At 36.6% G+C, this 23,986-nt stretch overlaps 1 protein-coding gene across 2 annotated transcripts in view; it reads left to right on the forward strand.

Moving 5' to 3' along the window:
- Positions 1-19,598, forward strand: part of BOD1L1 (biorientation of chromosomes in cell division 1 like 1) — a 35,337-nt gene extending 15,739 nt beyond the window's left edge. Inside the window, exons 11-25 of one of the 2 annotated variants that reach the window (XM_035547284.2) lie at positions 778-842; positions 1,990-2,059; positions 4,690-4,733; positions 5,746-5,833; positions 6,905-6,984; positions 7,624-7,708; positions 8,716-8,792; positions 9,532-9,607; positions 9,688-9,722; positions 11,397-11,442; positions 14,391-14,425; positions 14,541-14,625; positions 15,072-15,225; positions 16,867-17,010; positions 18,215-19,598. In XM_035547284.2, the coding sequence (XP_035403177.1) occupies positions 778-842; positions 1,990-2,059; positions 4,690-4,733; positions 5,746-5,833; positions 6,905-6,984; positions 7,624-7,708; positions 8,716-8,792; positions 9,532-9,607; positions 9,688-9,722; positions 11,397-11,442; positions 14,391-14,425; positions 14,541-14,625; positions 15,072-15,225; positions 16,867-17,010; positions 18,215-18,323 (1,193 nt within the window). In that variant the 3' untranslated portion in view covers positions 18,324-19,598. The remainder of the gene's footprint in view (positions 1-777; positions 843-1,989; positions 2,060-4,689; positions 4,734-5,745; positions 5,834-6,904; positions 6,985-7,623; positions 7,709-8,715; positions 8,793-9,531; positions 9,608-9,687; positions 9,723-11,396; positions 11,443-14,390; positions 14,426-14,540; positions 14,626-15,071; positions 15,226-16,866; positions 17,011-18,214) is intronic. The other variant, XM_035547285.2, reaches the window with a different exon arrangement.
- The last annotated feature ends 4,388 nt before the right edge of the window (positions 19,599-23,986 follow it).

The raw sequence follows: 23,986 nt of genomic DNA on the forward strand, positions 1-23,986 counted from the left end.
TTATTTTTAAGATCCATTTTTCTGGGATTTAATGTTTGAAGTGAACTTGCATGGTTGCTAGTTCCTTAAAATACCACATTGTGAACATCCTGCTATTTTAGCCTTTCTCCTTTTTGACCCTCCAGAATAGTTGAAGCACTAAGTTTATGAAATAGTAAGTTCTGTAAATGCCATAACGAATTCAAAATTTTGAGTTTGTTAAAATTTTGGAGGAATTAAACTGTAGAAAAAAGTAGAGAAATCTGCCTGTCCTCAGTTATGCCAAGGTACATGGAATGATGCTGGTGAAACACTTCTTTTAAAAACTTTTCTTTCTCATGTATGTCTCGAAGGTTAGTTTTTCTGTTTTGGTGTTTCACTCAATACTTGTCATCGACTGATGCAGGCTTTGTAAGTACCAGGGATAACAGTAGTTTGTATTTAATACAAACGTAACTTGCTGTTTGGAATTTTGTCAGAAAATCTGTTGATATTTTCAAAGGAAAAGCAAGAAAAAAAGCTGAAGTCAGAAATCCATAAATAAGCTGTGGTAAATCCTGATAACTTCTATGCTCCAATCTTGTTGTATTTAAGGAAAACAGAGAAGTACTTGTGTTCTTGCAGATGTCAAGGTTTTTTTTTAAGCTGGTTTGCTACAGACAGACAACTATTATTTCCATTGCCTACAGAAAGAGGTTGAATTCATGTGGTGGTTCATGAGGGATAGCATCCTACTGTAGCATGAGCTAACTATGGCATAATGTAATTAATAATTTTAACATACTTGTATTTCATTAGGCAATAATGCAGCTTTACCAAAGTTGGCAGAAGTAGAACTTGAAACTAACTTGAAAATTGAAGAGGTATGTGTTCATTTGATTTTTTTTGGCTGTTTCTTGTATAATTAAATACATTTTCTAGGGTTTCCTTACTAAATATTTGATTTTTGTGCAGCAAGGACTGTATTTGAACCTCAAAACATTTAGAGGGTCATTTTTTTTCGGAATATTTAGCTGTACTCTTCTAAGCAGTTGGCATTTAAATTGTGTGATGTCCATGTTACTCTGTGGTAGAACCAATTCCCTTCCCCAGCTGTGTTCCTTCCATGACAGTGACATCCGAGTTTGCTTTTCTTCAGAACTAGTTATACTGTACAGTGTTGTTTCTGATATTACTTGTAAAGTAGTCATATATGCCTTAACACTTACAGGTGGCAGTCAATTAGTGTTTTAAAATAGTAAACATACACTGCTGTTCATTTTATTGTATCCCTCTGTTCAGAGCATGGTTCAGAGACTCACAAGCATCTCTGGAAGGGCCACCAGGCACAGGGCAGACCGGTTAAGTGTTTCTGAACAACGGTTTCAATGCATTGAAATGCATTTTGGGAAAATCCACGTCAGCTTCAGTCTGGTGGGATTTACTGAGTTGAGTTCAGTACCACCTGCAAATGGCTGTACTGTTTGCCAATGTAAGATAGTGGTCCTACAGTCAATGTGGTTGTGTTCACATGACACTACCTGGGTTTACAGTGTTGGGATCTGACTTAATGCTGCATGGAGCTAAGTGTATTTACCCATGCATTTGTAATATACAGCTGATCTGCAGCTTTCCTTAAAAAAGAAGAAAGAAAGAAAGAAAACAGTCAAATACTTTGCAGATACATATTTTTCTGTATATATGTATGTTTCAGGAATACTTGTTATGACCAGAGCTCCTCTTAGAAGAAGAATTTGCACCTTCCTGAGATTTCTTTTGGGATCTCCTTGTTAAACTAATCCATTCTTATCATACCGTTGTTAACTCTAAGGTCAAGCTCATGGCACCGCAGTGTTCAACAGTAATGTAACTTAGCTCTGGCAGTGTCTCCTATTAATATTTGTACTGCTGTCTTAGCTTTTGAAGGCTTATCAGTCAAAAGACAATAGTAATTACTAGATGAGGGAGGGGAGCAAAACATAATTGTACTGGATGCCTGTAATAATTTGTTTTCTCTGATCTTGCGTTTAGCCACAACAGCCTGAAAATCCAAGGAGTGAAGAAGTATGTGTGGATCCTCATATTAAAGAGCTACAAAAAGGTGATTTTTGTACTTATAGTACATTACTTTTCATACTGGTTTGATTATTACTCATAAAGGGGAATTTTGTAAATTTGATATATGCTTTGTCTAGAGGGACTGAAGCAAAGCCTGTGGAAATCTTCATGAAGTGCTTCTTAGGAGCTCATGTGGTTTTGCATTTGGTTTACAGGAGAGAGTGGGAGGATCAGCCTTTTCTTCCAATATAATACATTAAAAGAAGGGTGGAAAGCACTTAGAAATTAAAAAAAAAAAATGTGGATTTCAAATAGAATGTTAGCACTCAATAAATAAATATAATAAATAATAAATATAAAATAATAAATAATTAATAAATAAATAATAAAATGTTTGATGCTCAGGCACAGGAACTTCCCCAATGAGTTTCCTTCTTCTTTCTGAAATTAGAACAACCTTGTTTCTGGTGTTGTGACAGGCCCTTGGGGATATAATGACAGTTAAGTAATGTATGACTAAGCCACAGAGAGTTTACAGAAGGTTAAAAAATATATATAATCATAATAACGGGAATTATTTGTTTTTTAGTCTGTCTTGCCTTCCATCAGATTAAAGAGTTTCTGGCCAACCACTGAAATCTGGCCATCCAATGAAATTTGAATAGTATTTATAAGTAGGTAGTCATCTAGCTAGAAATCTCAGTCAACTCTAGATCTGTGCTCAGTAATTCCTTTTCAGTGTATTAAATTAGTCTTAAATGCAGGGGGAAAAAAAAATCTCTCATTCCTAGAAACACATTTTCAAATGTGTTGCAGTTGTTTGGCTTTCCTATTAAAGCAGAAACACACCCCAACTTTGTTCCCATCCTGATGGATTGCATGCTCCAGATGCTTTACAAAGATGTTTACAACACTACCAGATGAGAGTTAATCTTCAGTTAATGGAGTAACAAGCAAAACTAAAATGAATTCCGGGAGGTACCAATGATATAGCTGTATAGAGTCCAGAGAGGTTAAAGATGCATTTCCTCTTATGGAAATTGCAGCTGAAAGCATAAACTGAAAGGACGCGCTCTAAAGCTCACTTGTAAATTTTTACGCGTATACCAAAATAACATTACGAAATAGAGGACAAAATTAGGACCAAGGTGAGATGTGCCTTGTTGTAAAGCCTTAGATTCCTTTTTATTCTCGGGGTAGGTCAAATTCATATACCTACTTTAATGGTGTAGTGTATTCATCCAGGTGATAAGAGACATGCTCAACTCACAAGAAAGAAAGTGTAAACCCCAAGAATGGCTTAGAAGAATGTGGTCTTCAGGACACCAGATCCAAACTGTGCCACTTCACATCACTCAGTCACCCAGACAGACACTACTTAAAATTTAAAATGTGCGCATTGAACTGGCTGCGATAATCTTGTTCCATGTAAAATGTTTAACACAAATCCATTTGTTGTGTAAATCATGTTGGATATGACACACACTGAAGAAAGAATAATGCTTTGTAGCTCTTGGTAGAGATTTTTTTGCTTTTTCCCCACACACACAATAATCTCTCTTTTATGTATATATATATACATATAGCTCAACGTACGTAAAAGGAAGTTGTTTAAAAGACAAATGTGTGTCCTGTCATCAGTATGAACAGCAGACACAGTAGTTTAGTAGTCCAAGCTTCCTTGGAATGTAAACAAATCATTGCTGTTTGAGTGGGTAGGATCTAGCTCTTCATTTGACACTGCTTTAAAAATTGGAAGATATTGTGCAACTAAACAGTATAGCTGTGCATAAATTGTTCCTAAAACTTACAGGTTTAAGAAATCAGCTACAAATTGTATAGAGTTTTGTGTGAAAACGGTTTTATTGGATTGTAGGTTTATGTTCTTACTGTAGCTGAAAGAAAAGCTGGATGGAAAGTTTTAGCAGCTTTTTAAAATAAAAATACTAATTCAGTTGCCTATGTGAATCAGATCTAAAGGTTTTTTTGAACCCTTTCATAGAGCAGCTTTTTTAGGATTCTCTGCTTGTACCTATATGGAGTGACTTTGAAAGGTATGGAATTTTACCAAATTGCAGAGGACTCATTAGTTTCCATAATAAGTAATGATTTTCCACATTTTTGTGATATGTAAAGTTTGGCTCTACTTTTGTCAGAGCCAAAGTTAGAGTACAGTAGAGTCTAGCAATCAAACAGCTTCCGTATGTGCACTGTCTCACTGCTACAGTTGTGCAGACTTGAGTTCTCTGCCAAGCCTGATGTTACAGCTTAGTTTTCAGCATAATTTACTTCATCCCATGATCTAGCATCTAGGTCTGCGATGTTGGTGACTGACTCATTCAAATGCCAGAACTGTATTTGAAACTTATAGTTTCTTAACTTCAGGTTCCTGTATGTTTCAAAGATCACAGCCTCCTGAATGCCTATATTTTAGTCTTAACATGATTCTCATTTATCTATGCTTTAGAAATCCATTTTCTTTATTTTTGTTTGTTTGATGATACATTGTTAAAGAGAAGGATAAGGTGCTTGGGTGAATGGTATTTTCAACACTGAAAGCAAGTTATGTAGTGCCAGGTACTTACTTTAGAGCCCTTTCGGAGAGGTGAAATAGAAGATACGAAGATATTTTGCTGCTGAACTTTTTTCTAATTTTTTTATTATTATTTTTAGATTTGCAGCAGAGGAATATTGCTCTAGGAAGAGAAACTATTCACGTAAGTTTTGTTTTGTTTTTTAAAGTTTACTATCAGTTTATGCTGCTTTTTTCTTGCTTGCATTTACTTCTATTTACATTAAAAGTTCTATTTACATTAAATATTCTCTAAACAAAAATATTATTTCTTGTATATGCAGAGCCTATATATGTGTATATATGGAGACTGTGCAGCTGTGTAGGTTGATGCCTAATTACTCTTTTGAATTTACCAGTAAATAAATCTTTTATTGTTGTTTAACATTTTATGACTATTTCAAGAGTGTTCTTAACTGTCCAAAGATAGAAGCTTGTTCCTCTCCTTGAGAAAAGAGGGCAAAATAGGGATTATAGTAGGGCCTTTGATTGGGACTAGAAAGCTGCTCTTCTAGTGCAGTCCACTGCGATCTCACAAAAACGTGGAACCTGTAATTATAATAAGGATGACTGAGAAGGTTACGAAGTGTTTCTTATGGAGCAGTAGCAAGACGGTTTATGTACGTGACAGGTTAAAAAATGTGTGTCTGTAGTTTCTTGAACTTGAATAGTAACTTATTTGTTTTAACTTTGTAATATATATATATATATATATAACTATATATATATTGTAATATATATATTACAATGTTGTTTGATCATGTTTTGGTTCTAATGAGATACTGATTTTGTTTCTGCATGTCGGAGAGTGTCCTTTCAAATCCAAATATATTTTGAGTAAATTGCTATGATACATTGCTTTTAAAACACATAGTAGAATGCCTAATTAAAACTAAGCATTTTTTTCATTAAAAGTATCAATTAAAAAATGTGCAAATACTGCAACTCAGAAGTTCTTTCGTAATAGTAGTAACTTTCTTTGAGCTGTAGAAACAGACTGCTTTTGTAATTCCACTACTTCCCATTTTAATGGATGTTGTATTTAAAAGTAGTGAGTGGGAATAACTTTCTCCCTTCTGTGTTTATAAACTTTATGGGGGAGAAAAAAAGAAGAAAAAGAAGGTAAAGAGTTATCTTTCTTTGTATTTTATGCATAGGTGGAAAACGTGGATACCAAGATAACTGAAGAACATAGATCTAAAGGAATACAATGTAAATCTTCAGGAACAGTAGATAAAGAAAAACGTAAGTGATACAGTGGAAAGCTTTTCTGTTGCAAAATAAAGTCCTGCTGTGATCAGGCCGTAAAATTCTCTTTTGAAGGAAAGACTGGAATGGGGAATTACAAAATCCAAAGTAATACATCTTTCCAAAACAGCTCAACATATTTGAAATAGCTTCATATACTTTATAATAATAGGGTAGCAAATTCAGTAGTATACAGAAGAGTATTGTAGCTTTTTTTGATCATAGGGGAACAAACTTTCTTTAATCTATGAAATAATTACTGACTTTATCCTTAAAGAAGAAAAACAGAAGGAAAATAAAGCTGAGGAAAGCTGATCATCAAGGAAATACCTGGCCATTCACTGGACATTGTGAGGCTGGATGTTTCTTTCTGTTAGACTGGGAAAACCAAAGTTTTAGAATAACCTTTTTGTCTGTCTAGAAGCAAAAGTTGAGAAGGAAATTAGTCCATTGAATGGCATAAATATTTCTAAGCTAATAGATTTGTTTAGGCGTTTTGTTGACATAATCATGAGACTGTGTAATAGCTATTTAAACTCTGCCTTCAACTGAAGCAAAAACTTACTTCAAAAAAAGCTTACTAAAAATTTTTGATTTTTTTTTGCAACAACAAAACAATAAAAAAGGTACATTAGGCTAACTGATTATGTCATGTCTTTGATAACTGTTTTCCTTCCGCTTCTAAGAATGTTGATTTGATGAAGTGAGTAATTTGAAGCCAGGCAGTATTTATGATAGTGTCCCACATTTCATTAACTGATTTCTCTGGTTGGATTGAAGTTACAGTTGATGTTTAATTTCTTGGTATGGTATCTGTGAAATTTCAATTTTGAGCTCATATTTCAAAAAATAAGAAACATGGAATTCTTTTTTGTAATTATTTTGTGTTCCTATTCAAAGAGAGATCAGCATAACTTCCTGTTTGTAGTTCTGTAAATAAGATGCTGCTTTTCAAAATCTTTCCAATAGCACTAATGGTATTGCTGGTATAAAAGTAACATCAAAATCTGACAAATACACAAGGCACTTTTTTTTTTTTAAACGCTTGAACTGTTGTTGGTTTTTCAGGCAACCAGCCGATTGCTCAGGATGTGAGAAAAGATGATGAACAAAGTCAGTGTTCCGAAACAAAACCTAATAACATCAAGGTATTTTGAAGAACACTTTTTTAATGTTCTATAATTGCAATGTAAATAAGACTTAAGTCTAAGTTTTTATTTCTATAGCAGTTTACTTTAGGAGGTATGTCTATTATTAACTGTTAATTAATTTTGCATTGTGTTGAATGCAAAATGAATATAGAATGGTAATAAGTTTCCATAGGGTAGTCAACTGAAAAAAAAAATTGCAGAGGTTTCTGTTGTTGTGCACAATGTCTGTGTAGTGACCAAATACTTCTGATCTGTGATGGACCAATTTGCCCAATAGTTAAGAACTTAGGATCCCATGGAGCACTGTGGGAGCCCAGCTGTCCAGTCAGTTCAGCATCTTTATGTTTGTACTGATCTGAGATCAGCAAGAGGGTATCAGACTTGACCCAAGTCCTAGATTTGCACAGATCCCCTCCAGGTCAGAACCAGAACTTAAGAAAAAACAAATGTTCATTGTAAAAGTACATGCAGAATATTTTGGATTATTTTACCCATTGATTTTAATGAAGGCTCTCAGCATCAACATTTTTGAGAGATTACGAAATAACTGTTTGTTTGTTTTTAAATTCAGGTAACTGACAATTTCTTTAATTTGTAGTAAGTTGCTCTTTTCTATATTGTTTCAAAACAATGCAGGAAGTTACTTCAGGTGATACAGCAAAAGTGTCCAAAGAAATTGATGCAACACATACGCTTCCTAGAAATGCTGTGGAAGTAAAAGGTAATGAAAATACACAATCTTTGCAATTTACTGAACCCGTACTGAATGCTACTTTCATCTGAACGATTCTGGGAGCAATGAGAAATTCAGTCCCAGTCAAGTACTTGCATATATTCTCTAGTTGCTTTCTGTTCTGTTACTGCTATCAAATAATACATTATTCTCAGTTCTTTTAATGGCGAGTGCAAATCTCATGTTCCTGGTGGTGATAGCCTGACCCAGATAAAGAGTTACAGGGATATCGTGCATCCACTTCAGTATACAGCCTGAGTAGGGAAGCCAATTGCAAATACACAGTTGGACAGAGGGAACAGCATGTTCAGGACATGTGAGAAGAACAGCTTCTTCCAACTCTAACCAAAAATAAGTAAGGGTTTATTGTGGGAGGAAACATGACGTTCACAATCAAAAACTGTCCTATTTGTTTACATAGAAAAAACAACAAGGAAAGAGTTTACAAGTTACACTGTTGTAATTGACATATTAAATACACTTTAAAAAAAAAATTATAAAAATGATGTGTCCACAGGGCTAATAATGACTTTGATGTAGCTAGAGTCTGCCTTTGTGTGAACAGTGTACATTTCCTTATACCAGTTTGAGCTAAGTTTTGTCTCTCCACTGAGCATGTTTTAAAAAAAAATCTGAAGCTGTTTCTGCAGTGAGCTTGTATGCTCACTGCTTATATCCTCACTATACTGTCTACAGCTTCCTATTTCATGGAACGTGGGAGAAAATTGTATAGTTGCTTGTTGAACTTTTTTCACCTTAAATTAAAAGTCACTTCTAACTCATCTAGTGTTAGGGAAGCATTTTGGCAGTCCAACATATTGTTGCTTCAAGGCAAAGTGTTAATTTCTGATGGGTGTTTATAGGGAAGCTGAACTTAGGGCAACAGAATGAAATGATGCTTTCAGTCCAGAGACTGTGGCTTGTACCTTTTTCTTTGTCTAACAAAACAAAAATGCACAGTTTCTTTTTTTTTCTTTCCTGTGTGTGTGTGAGAGAAGATGAATCCAGCGTCGAGCAGGAAATGTCTGAAAAGATGAAGCAGAGTCTAGAATCAAATGAAAATTCTGTAGAGGTGAGTGGTGTTATTTGTGATAACTAATTGGGATAATATAGGTTCACACTGAAAACAAGTGGTTTGTATTTTGCTGACAGCAATATTAAAATTTTGACTTCACCAACACCATAAATAGCTGCGAAAACAAAACAGGACACCTCTAGACTGAGGGACTTTACACTCTTTTCTTGTAAATAGAAGAGTCTGTTGCTAGAGATTTTCAGCCTGTATTTATTACTTGTAGGTGTCCTTCATAGTTTAAACTTAAAAGTTTTTGTTTTTTAACTAAAGGCCCTCTGTATATAGGTATATAAAGAACTTTACCAGTCTGTATACTGGGATAATTAGGATACTGACTGTTAAATAGCACTTCCTTAGCTGTTACAAGATGTAGCCTATACTATGTGGGAAAAGGTGATCAGAAGATACCAGGTTTGGAGTTCTTGTAAGACTGAAAAAACATGGTGGGATGTATAGGTGGGAGGTTGCAAAAGGCATTGTGTTCTCAAGCATGCATTGTGCTGGAGGCAAGCCACAGAAAATTTAATACAATCAGGAGTTGTCTTGTTTCTTTTCAGCTATGGATTTTATAAACAGCAGCATCTCTTAACAGAACCTGGCTCACCTATATTTTAAACAGACAAGCATTACTTCTGCTACTATCACACTGTGTTAGCAGCAGTCTTTATATTATATTGATCAAATGCTGAATGTCAGTTACAGTAACTAAAATACCTTTGTCCTTTATTTTTCATAGGAAAATCAACCTGTCATAGTGAAACGGAAAAGAGGAAGGCCTCGTAAATACCCTCTTGAAGCTGCGCAGCCTGGTGGTAAGTAATTCATAACACCTGTGTGGGAAAATAATGAAAATAGTAACATTCAAGTTCTGAATTCATATTTCTTCCCTCAGGTGGGGAGTCAAAAGCTGATATGAGCAGTGGGAATGTAAGTGCCTTTATTTTGTTTGGGTGCAATTAAACATGTTAGCTCAAGAGCCGTTCTTCTGTTTAATAGTTAATGGTATTTCAGAAACATTTTATGGAAAGCTTGATAATTGATTTCAGCCTAAGCATACAAAAACTATGAAAAGTATATACTGATATAACTGAGTTCAGTAAGCAAAATATACTTTTACGTCTGAACATGGCAAATAACAGGATCAAACAGTGCAACGTAAATAATACAAATGTTACACTGTCTAGCAGTATACGTGTGCATGTGATCAGAATTTCATCATGCTTACATGCCTTTTGGTTTGTGCTGAGGGTTATTTTGGCCTAAAGAAAACCTGAGATTTTCTTCTCTACATAAGCCTGTTTTAATAATAGCATATATTAACTATTAAAATCTTAAAGTATTGTGTCATCCAGTTGAGTTATCTACATTACAGTGTGTACAGTAAACTCAGAATACAGAGAGACACTGATAGTAAGTTAAGAGTTCCTGAAACATCTATCTGTCTACTAAAGTTCAGCAATATCTTGATTTCTAGACCCACGTGACGTGCAGTCACTGCCAACTTTTCTGTTGAAAGTGTTCCTGCAGTCCAGTTGGATTACATCACTGGGTAGTAATGGATTGAGGATAGAAATATTGCTTGGAAAGAGATGATTTAAAAAAAAAAAAAAAAAGAAAAAACACTTACTGAAGCTGGTGTGTTCTGCCTGCTGAGGCACACGCTGGCATGGTTGTCAGAAGTCTGGGGAATTTAGCAGGTGTTCTCGTCCCTGTTTCTTCTGTCCATGCATTTCAGGCAGCCCTTTCAGGGTCCTGTCCCTTTTACAGGCCTGGTAAAACTTTGTTTCAAAATTCTAGTAAATCTTTTTCCTAATCATTATTTTTCAATATCAATTTAATGAAAAGTAATTTGAAGTGTTGTTTTGGTTTCAAACGAGAATTAAAACTCATTTCAAATCCCCTCTGGGATATATATACGCTGGCACATTCAGCACTGGAACCGAGTTGTCTTTTTCTAGTTCAACCATTGAACTGTCTTGCACCTCCAAGTGATGACCCATAGGTGTGTCAGTCAGTTACAGGCTGGCTGCAGGAGGAACAGCTACTTGCCACCCATTTGAGATAATGGTTCTGTAAAGTGAATAACTGTCTTTGCAAGGCAGTTTTCCCAAGGTTGCATTGAGAATCTGTTGCTACTTCAAAGATGGTATAGACATCTTAGTGTAGTCATGTAACGATGAAAGCAACTGGATTTTGTTGACATTTGTTGTAGGAGATTATGTAATGTTATATAGCTTTTTCTGTATTACGAGTACATACAAAATTCTGGTGACTACAACTTGCAAATCTGTGTGTGATTACATAAAGTGACTGCACTAAACTTTTCTTTTTATCTTTGAGAATTAAGTTTTCATAAATATATTTCACTGTAATGACTTCCAGTGTAAATTACCATATCAGGTTACTGAAACTACTGTCATTTCATTTGTTTATGGGCCATTAGGTACAAACTTTCTGCATATTGGTTAGAATGTTTGTGTTTTCTGGACTTGCAGTTATGTTCTGCTAATGAATGGAAAGAAGTTTCTGTGTTTATGTAATACAAACCTGGATTTTCCTGTTTTTTGTGTGTTGTTGTTGTTTGTTTGTTATAAAATCTAGCTGCAGTCTCCAGCCTTTGCAAGTAAAGGGAAAAGTCCTCAAACAGGTAAGCAAATCATGGGAGAAATGCAAGGGGGTGCTCAAGACCGTCAAATGGGTCTTTCTTAAACATCATCTCTGGCAGTCAGTATTATCAACTTGTGAAAATATCTGAGTAAACAGGACAGTGAAGACTTGTCCCTAATTCCTACTGAGGTTTTCATTTAAGAAAAGAGCAGCATGTTGAGAATAAATTTCAGGAGTGCGGCTACAGCTTAAAGGGTAGAGTAATGCATTGCTGAATATTACCCAAGAATTTGTGTTTGACACATGGTGCCATTTCTACTTATTTTCTTTCATACAGTGAATATCAAAGTAACAGTTTTTACATTAACTGCTTTAAAATGCATGTAGGAAAAAAAAATCTAATTATGTTCAGTTAATTACATTATCTGTCAATAAGAGTCTGAAAAGGTCAGTGGCAGCTTGAGAGAATATTTCTTTCCCTTTTCACAACTATTGTAAACATTGTCTAAGATTATCACTTAACTTTACTTGGAAATATACTGCTAGTGTTTCAAACTGAAGTCAAATAAAAAGTGAGATATTTTTATATTTTTATTGCCTATTCAAACACCTGTGATGTAAGAGGTCAAATGATGGTGATTTTTTAATTAAGTCTTTTTAGTAACGGCCATTCATAAAATATTTTTTTTAAATTCATTCATGAAGCAGACAAACAAATAAAAAGTTTATAGACAAATACAAACATTCATGCAAGAAATCTGAGAAAACAAATCTTCAAAACAAACCTTCAGGAGTTTCCAAAAGCCTAGGTTTCTACAGAGACATTAATCTTGCTGCACTGTACATATAGACTATTTCCTATTTTCACTGCATTTTTTAAATGTCAGCTTTAATCCATATGCTTCAGAATTGTCTCTGGAGGGCTAGCTGGTTGTGTGGTACTTGGTTTCTGTCAACTGCAAAGAGAACAGACAAGAATGTGAGAAAGGTGTAAAACTACATTTTGGCTTGCTTTTTATTAAAAAGGACAGACACTTGGCTGTGTACTTAAAACTTAATTTAGTATGTTAAGTAACATATCATTTTCCAGGTAAAAGGCTGTTGATGTCACAGGCAATATAAAGTGTATGAAGTGGGTGAAATATCTTGTGAAACTTTTCATCATATGTTAGCATTCATGTGAGGATTGGAAAACCTCTGGCAGGGAAAGGAAAACAAAGTGGAATCCCTTTGTGCAGTCCATTTAGTCTGGTAATTTTGGGATGTTTTGTATAAGGGTTTATGACAGAGACAGATTCACATACAGAATGGGAAGCAGAGAAGTCGTTTTCAGTCAGGACAACTCATACAGTTGGAGACAACTGGTTTCTGAAGGAAACATCCTTCCGTAGCATGCTTCTCCTCTGTACATGCTCAGCAGTGGAAAAGGGCTTCTCTGGAAAACTCTTCCTGAATAAGTAGAAGTAACTGATGCTGAACTTGAAATTGAAATTATTTTGCACTAATTAGTGGTTGCTGCTGTAAAGTTGGTAGGATTTTTTGTTATTGCTAATTATTTTTATACTTTGAGGTAAAAGTACCACATTTTGTCATCCTAAAGGGAAGATTGTTTATGTTTAAAAAAAAAAAAAAAGGGTATCTTATAGTTAAATGAAATCTTCTTCAATCACAAAATATTTTGCTATAAATTTGCCAAAACTTACCAGAATTTTAAGTATATGTCTTCAGTACACAACAGAATTAAAAAATGTTTTTGATGTATTAGACTTATTTTATGTAGAACACTTAATGTAGTGGACAGCCCTATGTTTTATTATGCTTCTTCATCAAGTAGTTACACATCTTTGCAATTCATTTTGTTTGCTTCTGTGTAAAAGCTTTTCCTCATAACTTTAACAGCACAACTCCAAAAAAACACTTGTGTGAATTTTAGAATATGTTTCTGCTTTGAGATCTGGTTTTGATCCACTGAGTTGACATTCTTCTGTTCTTACTCTACTGGTCTAATTAGTGATGGATTTAGAGTTTGTGGTCTCTTTTTTTTTTTTTTTAAGCTTTCTTGGAGGGGAAAAAAAAGGCAATTTTATGGCAGAAAAAAGGTATAAAAACATGCTTTTGTTTAGGCTGCTACTCTCCTTCCACAGCTGGGGATTTTTTTCCATGCAGTGTTGCAGATAATTCCATTTGGCAAACCTCAAAATTCATAAAATTATTTTTCTTACCACAGAGTTAGAGTAGAAGCAGTAGCCATCTACCATAGAGAGTGGCCAGGTTGGGACAACACGGTTCATAGGGTTTGTAGATGTATTTTAACATGCACAAGCCAGTCTGTAAGAAGCACTGAATTGAAAAGCGGGGCCACTTCAACAGAGGAAGTCACCTAATTTGTATGCTAGGTATTAGGTATTATATATACAGGTTTTCAGTGTTGCCTTTTTGAGCTACAGCCATCTTGGTGCTTCACCATGGGTGTAGTTAAGCACTGGAACAGGTTGCCCAGAGGGACTACATATGTAATCTGTGTTCTTAGAGACTTTCAGAATTGCATTGAACAAGATCTTGAGCAGTAAGATCAGATTTTGAGTTTAGCTGTGCGTTGAACAGGAGGCTGGACTAGATGACCTCCAGAGGCCCCTTCCAAGCTAAATTTTTCTGTGGTGCTGTAATTGATTGACAGTAATTAAAAGGGATAAGTAACTTCTGTTTTTCCATTAAAATAAAAAAAAGCGTATGCAACAAAGTAATAAATATAGCATCAGTTTTATAAAAGCCTTACTGCTTAAAAAAAAAATATTAATAAATCATTGTCCCAATCTGTGTATAACAAAATACAACAAAGCCAAGCCAAATTCTAATTTAGAGACTTTAAATGTTTTCTGACATTGTGTTGTTTAAGCAAAGTTGACAGAGTTCAAAAGAAGTTTGTGGTTTTTAACTGAGTAGCAAAAGATTCGAAGTTCAGGATTCCGTTTTGTTTTTTCTTTTTAGGTACAGACTTATCAAATAAGAAAGAAACAACAAATGTAAGTGCAAGCATTTTAATTTTGTAAGCCTATAAGCAGTATGTAATGAAAAATGTCTGTCTTTTATTTAAATTAAATTGTTCTTGCCTTACTTGCTTGTATTTTATTTCTTCAGGAAGATGAAGCTGGGAAAGCAGATATGGCTGTGCGTAAAAGAGGGAGAAAGCCCAGGCGTTCTCTGGTTCAGTCAGAGGAAACTGGTAAAAACATGAAACTGTGCTGTTCCTACCAGAATGAGGAGATATTACTGTGCCTTTCTGTATACTGATAGCAACAAGATAAGCTTTATTCAATTTTCCTTTCTTGAGGAAAAATCATTGAGTTACAGCTAGTGTAAATATTATGTAAATATGTGTAAATTGCTGTAATCTCATGTCAGAATTGCTACATCCCAGATGCTTCTATAAAGCCTCATGAATTTTCTATGAATTCTGGCTATGAGCTGCATAAGTAAACTGTTGTGAATGTGTTAGCAAGATTAAGTCAAACAAGTGTGAATTAAAAATGTTGAAGCATAAAGGAAATGGAAAAATACTTACTTAAAACGGGATTTGTGAATAGAATACCTTTTCTAAACTAAGTGTCCATATCCTTTTGGAGGGCTTTTGGAAAATTATAGCACATGTGTAAAATTTTACATGGGCAGAAACGCTGGAGCCAGAAAGAAAACGTCGGAAATTAACATCTTCTGAAGAGGAAGTAAGAGAGCAGGAGGAAGGTGAGGAAGAAGATGAGGAGGACGATGATGAAACGCATTCTGGGTCCACAACTAGACCAGCCACAAGATTAGAGGCTCAAAGGTAACCATTTGTAGAGACACTGACAGCAGATTTTTTTTCTACGTTGTTCTCAGTTGTAGGTTGCTTTGATTTTGTTTGTTTGTTTTTTAATTGATTTGAACTTACCAAATAATTCCATATCTAATTCCAGTACCATTTCTCTAGGGATGAAGAGGCAAAAGGGGAGGTTTCATAGTAAGGGGAAAGAGGCTATTGTTTCTTCCGATAATGAAGAATGGAAAGTCCTATTTGGAAGTGGAGTCAGGTCGTAGTATGGCAGAGGGTAGCTCTCATTCTAATAGTGAATAACAAACCAGGAGGGGCAAAGCTTTTTGCCTTGATTCAGTGTTACTAGGAGACGGGAAACTATTAGGGCCACAAAGGACACACTTGAATTTGCTAGATGAGAATTGATCCTGCTGGCAGTCTTCATCCTAGGGATGTCTCAGAAGATTGGTCTGAAAGCACTTAACTCTGATAGGTAAAAAGGGACCTCTGATATGAATCTGCCATTTTCACTGTTTGGTATTCAGAGTTGGAACAAGGCAAAAATACATTTTTCAATGTCTATTTCTTTTTCCAAATGTTATCCAAGTTAAATACGTGAATCAGCAGTACTGTAGGATTTCATTTATCTATTAGTGATCTCCAAGCTCAGGAAAATAATCTTACCGCAAAAGATCAGCGTACCAAGAATGCTTCCAAGAAGCCATTCTTCAGTATACATACCTTTCTGTTGGCAAACTTAATTATATAGAGGTCATCCTCTTGACTTTGCTATGTGGAACCACAGAAGAATACCAGTTTTGGGAAGTTCTAATCTGCATAGCTGCCTTCCAGAACAAATTGGATTCCAGGCTTTGTTTTATGCTCGTGGTGAGATTTCTGTAAATCCACCAGCTTTACTTCTTTCCTGAGGATTTTGTATTAGGTGTTAGCCTTTGGGGCTTACTTGAAGCACTGTTCACAGAGTAAACTCTTGAATTTATAATTTTAGGTATTAGTTACACGGTCTTTTTAATATAAACCTGTGAAGATTTACTGCTTTATAAACAGCAGTTTTGTTGTAGTAAAGGTAAAGGGGCTTCTTTTTATCTCACTTAACAGTTAACTCTAAAATTGTAATCAATGTTTAGATATCAGTGTTTTCATTCTGATTGCTTTTGGAAACGCTTTCCATTTATTTACTGAAACAACAAAAATATCTATAACCACTTTTTCATGTTTCTGAACTGATGAATACCAAGGCTAATAGGAGTTCTTTCTTTACACTGGATAAGATAATTACCTTTCCTTTCACAGCTTGTTCCCCTTGCTTCTTTTATTGTTATGCTGGTACTCAAAGATATTTTTTTTCAAACATGGGCATTTATGTACCAGAATTGCTGCAGATTTGAAACTAGGATTTTTACTTGGTTATTTGTTAAATATTGTCAGTAAAGCAGTCTTCTTGATTCTGTGTTTTGGTACAAAAGTACACGTCTCTGGTTGGTACTTTGTCTCAAAGCATGCAAATGTTTTTTCACAGTTTCTTTCAACAATTTTGATTTACTTGTTGCAAATACTGTGCGGTCTTAATTTTCCACACTTGGAATGCAAGAAGAAAGTGACTTGGTAAAAGTATTTTGTTATATATACATACATCATTCTTTTGTATTACAGAAAGCAGCCCAGCAAGCCAACCACACGTGCAACTTCTAAAGGCAGCAGTCCAAGTTCAGTTTCTCCCAGAAAACAACAGAAGCTATCAGCGAAAAAAAGATCTCCAAGTGATACAAAAATTAGTAAATCTTCTCCATTGACACAGTAAGTATGAAAGTTAAAGCCACTTTAGTTTGGGAGTCCACTACATCGATCCTTTCTTTGTATGTAACATACTGGTTCAAAATCTGAACTGCCGTCTTAATGTTGCTCAGTTCTGGTCTTTTGTTTTATATAAAAGCTTTCAAAGGATTTTTTTTTCTGTTTATGCTTTTCCTTTTTTCTTCCTTTCTTTAACATTTGCAAGACTAGATTTTCTGTGTGTGTGTGTGTGTCCTTGGAAACCTCTTGGGAGAATTTGAAAATGCTGCTAAGCAATATTTTAACTTGAGCTCTGGTTCTTTCATGAATGGGGTGGGGGAGAGGGGAGGGCAGCTGTAGTTCAGGTTAAAGCAACATGCTATGTCATGGATCTAAAACTTTGAAGATATTTCTAAGATTAACTGGTAAGAAAGGAGAAACTTTGAGGCCTCATACGAAGTTCTGAAAATACTTCCTTTTCCTTCCTTCCCTGGTGCGATTTTTTTGAAGTTGAGATCACTGTGTACAATCCAAAGAGAGCAACAAACGTTGCTATCCATCTTGTAGTTTACCTGTAAAACAGGCTATATGCCAAATGCATTCAGTTGTTTTCCACTATGAAGTGTATGAGTTATGTTTTCAAACTGGATGTCGGGAACAGTGGCAGATGAGTATTGTGCACTGATCAGCTGTCACGGTTCACCTGATGGTTATGAGTGGCCAAGAGTTTAAGCTGCACTTATAATTGGTTGCAGCTGAAATGTGGTGGGCTTATATATAGATGCTTAAACAGAGATAAGGATACATGGTGTCTGCCCTTTATTCCCTATTGTGTATGCAAGGCTTAATCCACTATTACTATTCCATCCTTGTGAGGTGGTAGCAGATAACGTAGTTTGTTATATTCTGTTCTTATCCACAAGTCATTCCAAAAGAGAAGAGGAAGGAGGAGTACTCTAGCCCCAGATTCTCCATTTGGAGCATCCTCCATCATACAGAACTAGCATGCAGTACCCTACTAAGATGTGATGGAAGTGTGGAGGGACTCTCTTGGGTCCGTGCAACTAAAACTATAATGTTATAGTAGTAAGCTTTTAAACAATATATCCTGATAATTCATCAGAGATGGGCAGTTAAGTTCCGTCCTCTAAACAGGATTGTGCCTGACCACCCTTCTTGTTTTTCAGATCCTACCATTGTTAAAATAATTAATTATGATGTTTTTTAGGTTAAAGGTGCAGTCTACCAAGCGTAAAAGGGATGGCAGCCCAACAGTAGTACGGAGAAAAGGCCAGCAGAAAACAGAGGAGACACCGGTAAAGAAAGCTAAACGATAATCTTTACCAACTAGTACTCTTCGTGGAAGAGTCAAAAGGAAGAAAAAAAAAATCTGTGCTTCTATTTTTTTTAAAGCAAAGGGATTTGCACGTGCTTGTTTCAGAGCTCTAAGTTAATCGATGCAGTACTTCTAAGTTACATTTTAAACAGCTTTATAAACAATTGTTTATACAGAATATTATGTACATTTATTTCAGATGAAAAATAAGTTTACTTTGTATCTGAATGAAAAACAAAGTAGTTATATATTTTATCACTGACTTGGAAAGTTGGGGATACCCAATGTGACATGCTAATGCAGATGCTTCCAACCCACGAGGCACCCTTGGCCTACTAATACACTTTGTACATAAACTTGTAAAAATAGGTTGTATTTTACTCTGTGTATGAATCTAATCAATGATGGACATTTTATTTATTATATGGAAAGCATTGGTCTGTAAACTTTAGTATATACCTTAGGTTTTTTTAATTATATATTTTACATTCTATGCAGATGTCAGTAGGAAACTTTCCCTCCACTCTCCTGGGGCTGTCTAAAACCTGAAGTTCTCTAAAATATGCTCAGACAGTTGGTAAAGTATTTTTCTCGCATGCATTAAAGTAGTTTAGCATAGTGAAAGGGACTTGGCTCCTTTCGGTTCACATTTGTGACGAAGTATAAAACTTAAAATGTAATCTTACTGGATTATATTTTCACTCGTGAATTTACTACCAACCTCAAGAAATAAATTGTACTAGGTTAGATTTATTCAGTCAGCCAACTCTACCCTGAAACGAAACAAACTTTTATTTTGCAACTAAACACCTGTTCTTTCAGTATTTGTCTATTTCAACAAAGAAGAACCCATTGAAATCAAATGTCACTTCTCCTAACGATAGAGCTTCAGCATTTTATGTTACGTTTTATACACAGGTATTAAAAATAGAACCTGGTATTGTTGCCAGAATCTTTTTTTAATGTATATTAACTCTGGTAAGAGCAAATGTTCAAGTGAAGTTGTATATAAAGTTAAACTTTTCTTATGATCAAATGTGTCTCTTGTACTGATGTGACGAGTTGCCAAACAATCTGAGATTATTTTAAGTGTTTTGTTCGTATTCTGGTTTATAATTACAGAGGATTCTGGGGGGTTGGAATTTTCCTTTATTTTTTTCTCTTTTGTGGGTTGTTTTTTTTTTTTTTTGAACTTGTTGTAAGGCAGATGTTTCCGTCAGATATTCTGCTTGGTTTCTTACTGAGATTTTTATATAAAAATTATAAAATGTTTGCCAAACACCTGAGTTGCCATATTTTATTACCTTTTAGTCATATCACTCTGAAAACTTGTTTTTGCAAATGTATTTGGTTGGAGCCATGTCTGCAAGTAATGCTGTACCTGATTGGTGTCCTACGGGTAGGACCTTCAGGTAGGGAGAGGACCAAACAGTTTACCAACCCTAGTACACTATAGAGGCAGGTGCACACGTTTTTTTTTCTCCCCTAAGCAAACTTGAGTCTGAAATACAAAACCTCCCTGCTCTGAAAGTTAACTCCTTTTGATCTCCATCTCAACTCTGCTGAAATATATACCTTGCTAACATATTACTAATATATACCTATACATGACTAACAGTAATGTATGCATTCATGTATACTAAGAGTAATGTATACCCACTTCACAGGATGAGTTGAATGTCTTCCTTTTCTTCCCCTTTGCCCCCTGCAGTATGCATAAATTAAAGTTGTAGGTTTCTTCTCAGCCTTCATTCTGTATGTCTAAACAAGCTGAGCTGTTTGTAATCTTTTTTTTTCCTTTTTTCCCCATCAGTTCTTTCTAGGCTTTTGATCATAGCTGGAGTCCTCTGTATCTCTTCCTGTTATTGTTTCCTTACACCTGAATTGAGCAGTGAGGCTGCTCGGGAGGTTCCTAGCAAACCTCCCACCACACTGAACGTCTGCTTCTCTCTCTCTCTGCTGGTAATACCTCTCCTGCCACAGTGCAGGTTACATTTGTCTTTTTCACAAGCACATCTGTTCTCATGGCTTATGGGGATGAAGCTCCTACTTAAAGGTGTCAGAGCCTCCTGACTGTCTTTTGCCTGACAGACAGTCAGAGCAAGAGAATCTGAGCAGAGAAATACAACCTTGAAGATCAACGACAGCCTTTCAGAGCTAACCTAGAAGCTTTCTTACTGTCCTTCCTCTCACTGGTGGGCAATATTTAGGAAAATCCTCTCATCTGTGGAGTGTGTCTTTGATCATTCATTGCATTATTTCATAGTCTGAAGGTATTAAAGGAGTTCTCTTCCTGCGAGAGAGCTGCTTTTACTTAATCTCTAGAGCAGGAAGAAAATGCAAATTCCCCCAACTGTTTTAACTTTGGCAAACTCCACTTGCTTCGTGATGGATTTCTGGCTAGCTGTCAGTATCTCTTCTTTTTTTTTTTTTAGTGCATTCTACTTAAAAGTTCTTTACATCTCTCTAATGCCTTAAACCTAAAATGCTATGGATTCACGTACTCTATAGTTTTTTAATCACTTGTGTGGATTTGGGGTGGAATTTGTTTGCTTATTTTAACCACCTAAAGGATCATCAGTAAAAATTCAGTTACAGTTGTCATTTTTTGATAGGGTTTGGCAAGCTAGTAACTCGTGCAGCTGGTGAAATTTCCATCTGGAACCTGATCCAAAGTCAGTAGGTGCACTCAGCAGCTGGAGCAAAGTTTTTATTGATGCTGGCAGATCTGTGAATGCCTCAATTTTCTATTCCAACAGCATCTCTAGTAACATCTCTCCTTAGTTGTGGTTTGCTTTGTTGTTTTGTTTTTTTAATCTGTTACATCAACCCAAAGTACAGACATTCACTGTTTCTTATCTCTGTATGTTCTAGGGGCATCGCATGTTCAGATCTGTAGCTCTGGCTCCATTCCCTCAGAGGCTGAGGAATTCCCTACAGAACCTCAGTAAAACTTTTTACCCTAAAACTTCGCAATGCAGAGCAGCAAATGTTTCTGGCCATGGTGACAGTATCAACAGATGTCTGCTTGATGCAAGTCCAACACAGGCTTAGGTGTCAATACTAAAAGTGGTCAAATTCTGATACCTGCCTTGAGTTGTGCAATGGGAAAAGATCATTTGCCATCCCAGACTTTTACCACTCCTTGCTTTTGGAAGAGGTAGTGGGACCTCTGTGGTGCTGAGTGAGTCGCTGCCCCGAAGCTGGGATGTGCCGAGCGACTGCTACATTTCTGTCCAAAGCAGTGTTTGATTTCCTTGGAGCTCTACCTGTTTATATTGCAAAGAGTGGATTTAACTGTTAGGTTTTAGCTCTCTTCCCATTGAAGTCATTCCATGTGAAATGTTTTCAGTTTTAAGATCTCATGTAGACATCTTAATGAAGTAAGCTGAATGCATATTCATATACTCCATATAGTTAATCCAAGCTCTTGATCCTGGGAATTCTCAATATTACCTTGGGGATTATCAATATTGCTGCTCAGTCATTTTGTATACCAGCTCCGAAGACTCTTATCTTTGTGACTTCAACAGCTCTTCATCTATTTCACTTGCTTGTAGCTTCAGTTCAGAGGAAATCGCCTGTGTCAGCCTTCTGCAGGTTTTGGCAACATCTTAAAGATACCGTGCTTGTTTCTTCCAAGAGATTCCTTGTCCCAGCTGTATACGTCACACTCCATTACTTCCATCAGCTTCTCAAAAACTCTGTGTCTGCTTCGAGCAGGGTGTTTTTATACTAAAACAGGAAAGTTTAAACACCAAGGAAATTCCGTCTACATTCTAGTCTTTATTTCCAAATTCCAGTGTTATACCGAAATTCCACTAAAGGTTATTTCTGATTTAAATCCGTTCTCTTTCAAATCTCAGCTTTTTAGCTCTTTCGGGGAAAAAAGAACTCCAAAAGGAAAACATAATAAAAATATAAACATGTCTGAGAGAGTCCTTAGATAACTGAATTTAAAGATTTAAAGCTAGGAACATAATGCCAAACAAATGTGGAAGAAAAATACATAGTTTGAAATGGACACAACTTAGTAGAGCAGGAGTAGATTTTTGGAACTTAGTGTGCAATGAATTAGCCAAAGGTGTGGTTTAATGGCCGGAGTAGTCAGGCTGCCACTAGAAGGCACCTTTCATCTTCTGTCTTTTGCCCCATGGCCGGTGCCTTCCTCCATGCCAGCACCGAGTTGTACAGCCACAGACTGATGGATAAGGAAGCCTGAAATTTCCTCTACGAAACTGCAGGTTAGATTTTAATGTGGTCTGTTTACTAAACCAGCTGTTGGCTTAGTGCAAATACTACTGCCTGCACAAAGATGGCCACGTGGCCAGCGGAGGTGTGGAATCACCATTCCTCTGTACTGTAGGTTTGGGTGCAGTTGCAGTTGGTCATCCAAGTGCACCATTAGCTCTAGCATGTATTTACAATAGCTCTGTGTCAAATAATTGGTGCATAAATGGACAGTGAGCTATTTTGTGGGTTGTATCCTTCCCTTGTGACAGGGGCTTCTTGTAGGAAGTGTGGATTATCCAACCTAGTTAGGGATCCTTGTTCCAATGTGTCATGTTCCAAGTGATCCATGTTTCAAGAAGAGATCACGCAGTTGCTGAAAGCTGAAGACAAACTTAGTCTGGCTATAATGTGCCATGTCTCTTCTTGGCAGTGTGGGTAATTCAGCAGTGGAATGACTTGCAGGGTCACAGTGGGTTCCCCCCTAGCGGGATGCTTTAAATTCTGATGTGGGAAAAGATTTTTCAGGGTTCTTTAGGAACGAAAGCCCCATTTCTAAAACTGATGTAAAATGTAGGGTTGTGCTCTAAACTGAAATTGGATCTAGTGTTGAAGCATCTGAATTTAAGCCAACTGGCTTCCTGAGGAAGTTAAGAATCCAAGCAAAGCCTCAAAGCTTTCTGTGTTAGGAGAGGTAGGTGCCTCAGATGTGACCCACAACATTGAACAAGCTGTGCTGGAAGCTGACGGCACTGGCCTGTAGGAAACATGTAGGACATGCCTGTAGTGCTGGATGATAACTTCCATCTGCTTAGGTTTCACCAAGGGTGGACCTTTGTTGGTCCCACCAACACGCGGCACTTGCAGGGCAAGCAGTCGATCAGGCCCAGTCAGCATGGGTTTATGAAAGGCAGGTCCTGCTTGACGAACCTGATCTCCTTCTATGACAAAGTGACGCGCTTGGTGGATGAGGGAAGGGCTGTGGATGTGGTTTACCTTGACCTCAGTAAGGCTTTTGACACCGTTCCCCACAACATTCTCCTCAAGAAACTGGCTGCTCGGGGCTTGGACTGGCGTACGCTTCGCTGGGTTAGAAACTGGCTGGATAGCCGGGCCCAGAGAGTTGTGGCGAATGGAGTCAAATCTGGTTGGAGGCTGGTCACAAGTGGTGTCCCCCAGGGCTCGGTACTGGGGCCGGTCCTCTTTAATATCTTTATCGATGATCTGGATGAGGGCGTCCAGTGCACCCTCAGTAAGTTTGCAGATGACACCAAGCTAAGTGCGTGTGTCGATCTGCTCGAGGGCAGGAAGGCTCTGCAGGAGGATCTGGATAGGCTGGAGCGATGGGCTGAGGTCAACTGTATGAAGTTCAACAAGGCCAAGTGCCGGGTCCTGCACCTGGGGCGCAACAACCCCGAGCAGAGCTACAGGCTG

Source organism: Cygnus atratus, chromosome 4 (genome assembly GCF_013377495.2).
Source record: "Cygnus atratus isolate AKBS03 ecotype Queensland, Australia chromosome 4, CAtr_DNAZoo_HiC_assembly, whole genome shotgun sequence".
Taxonomy (NCBI): Eukaryota; Metazoa; Chordata; class Aves; order Anseriformes; family Anatidae; genus Cygnus; species Cygnus atratus.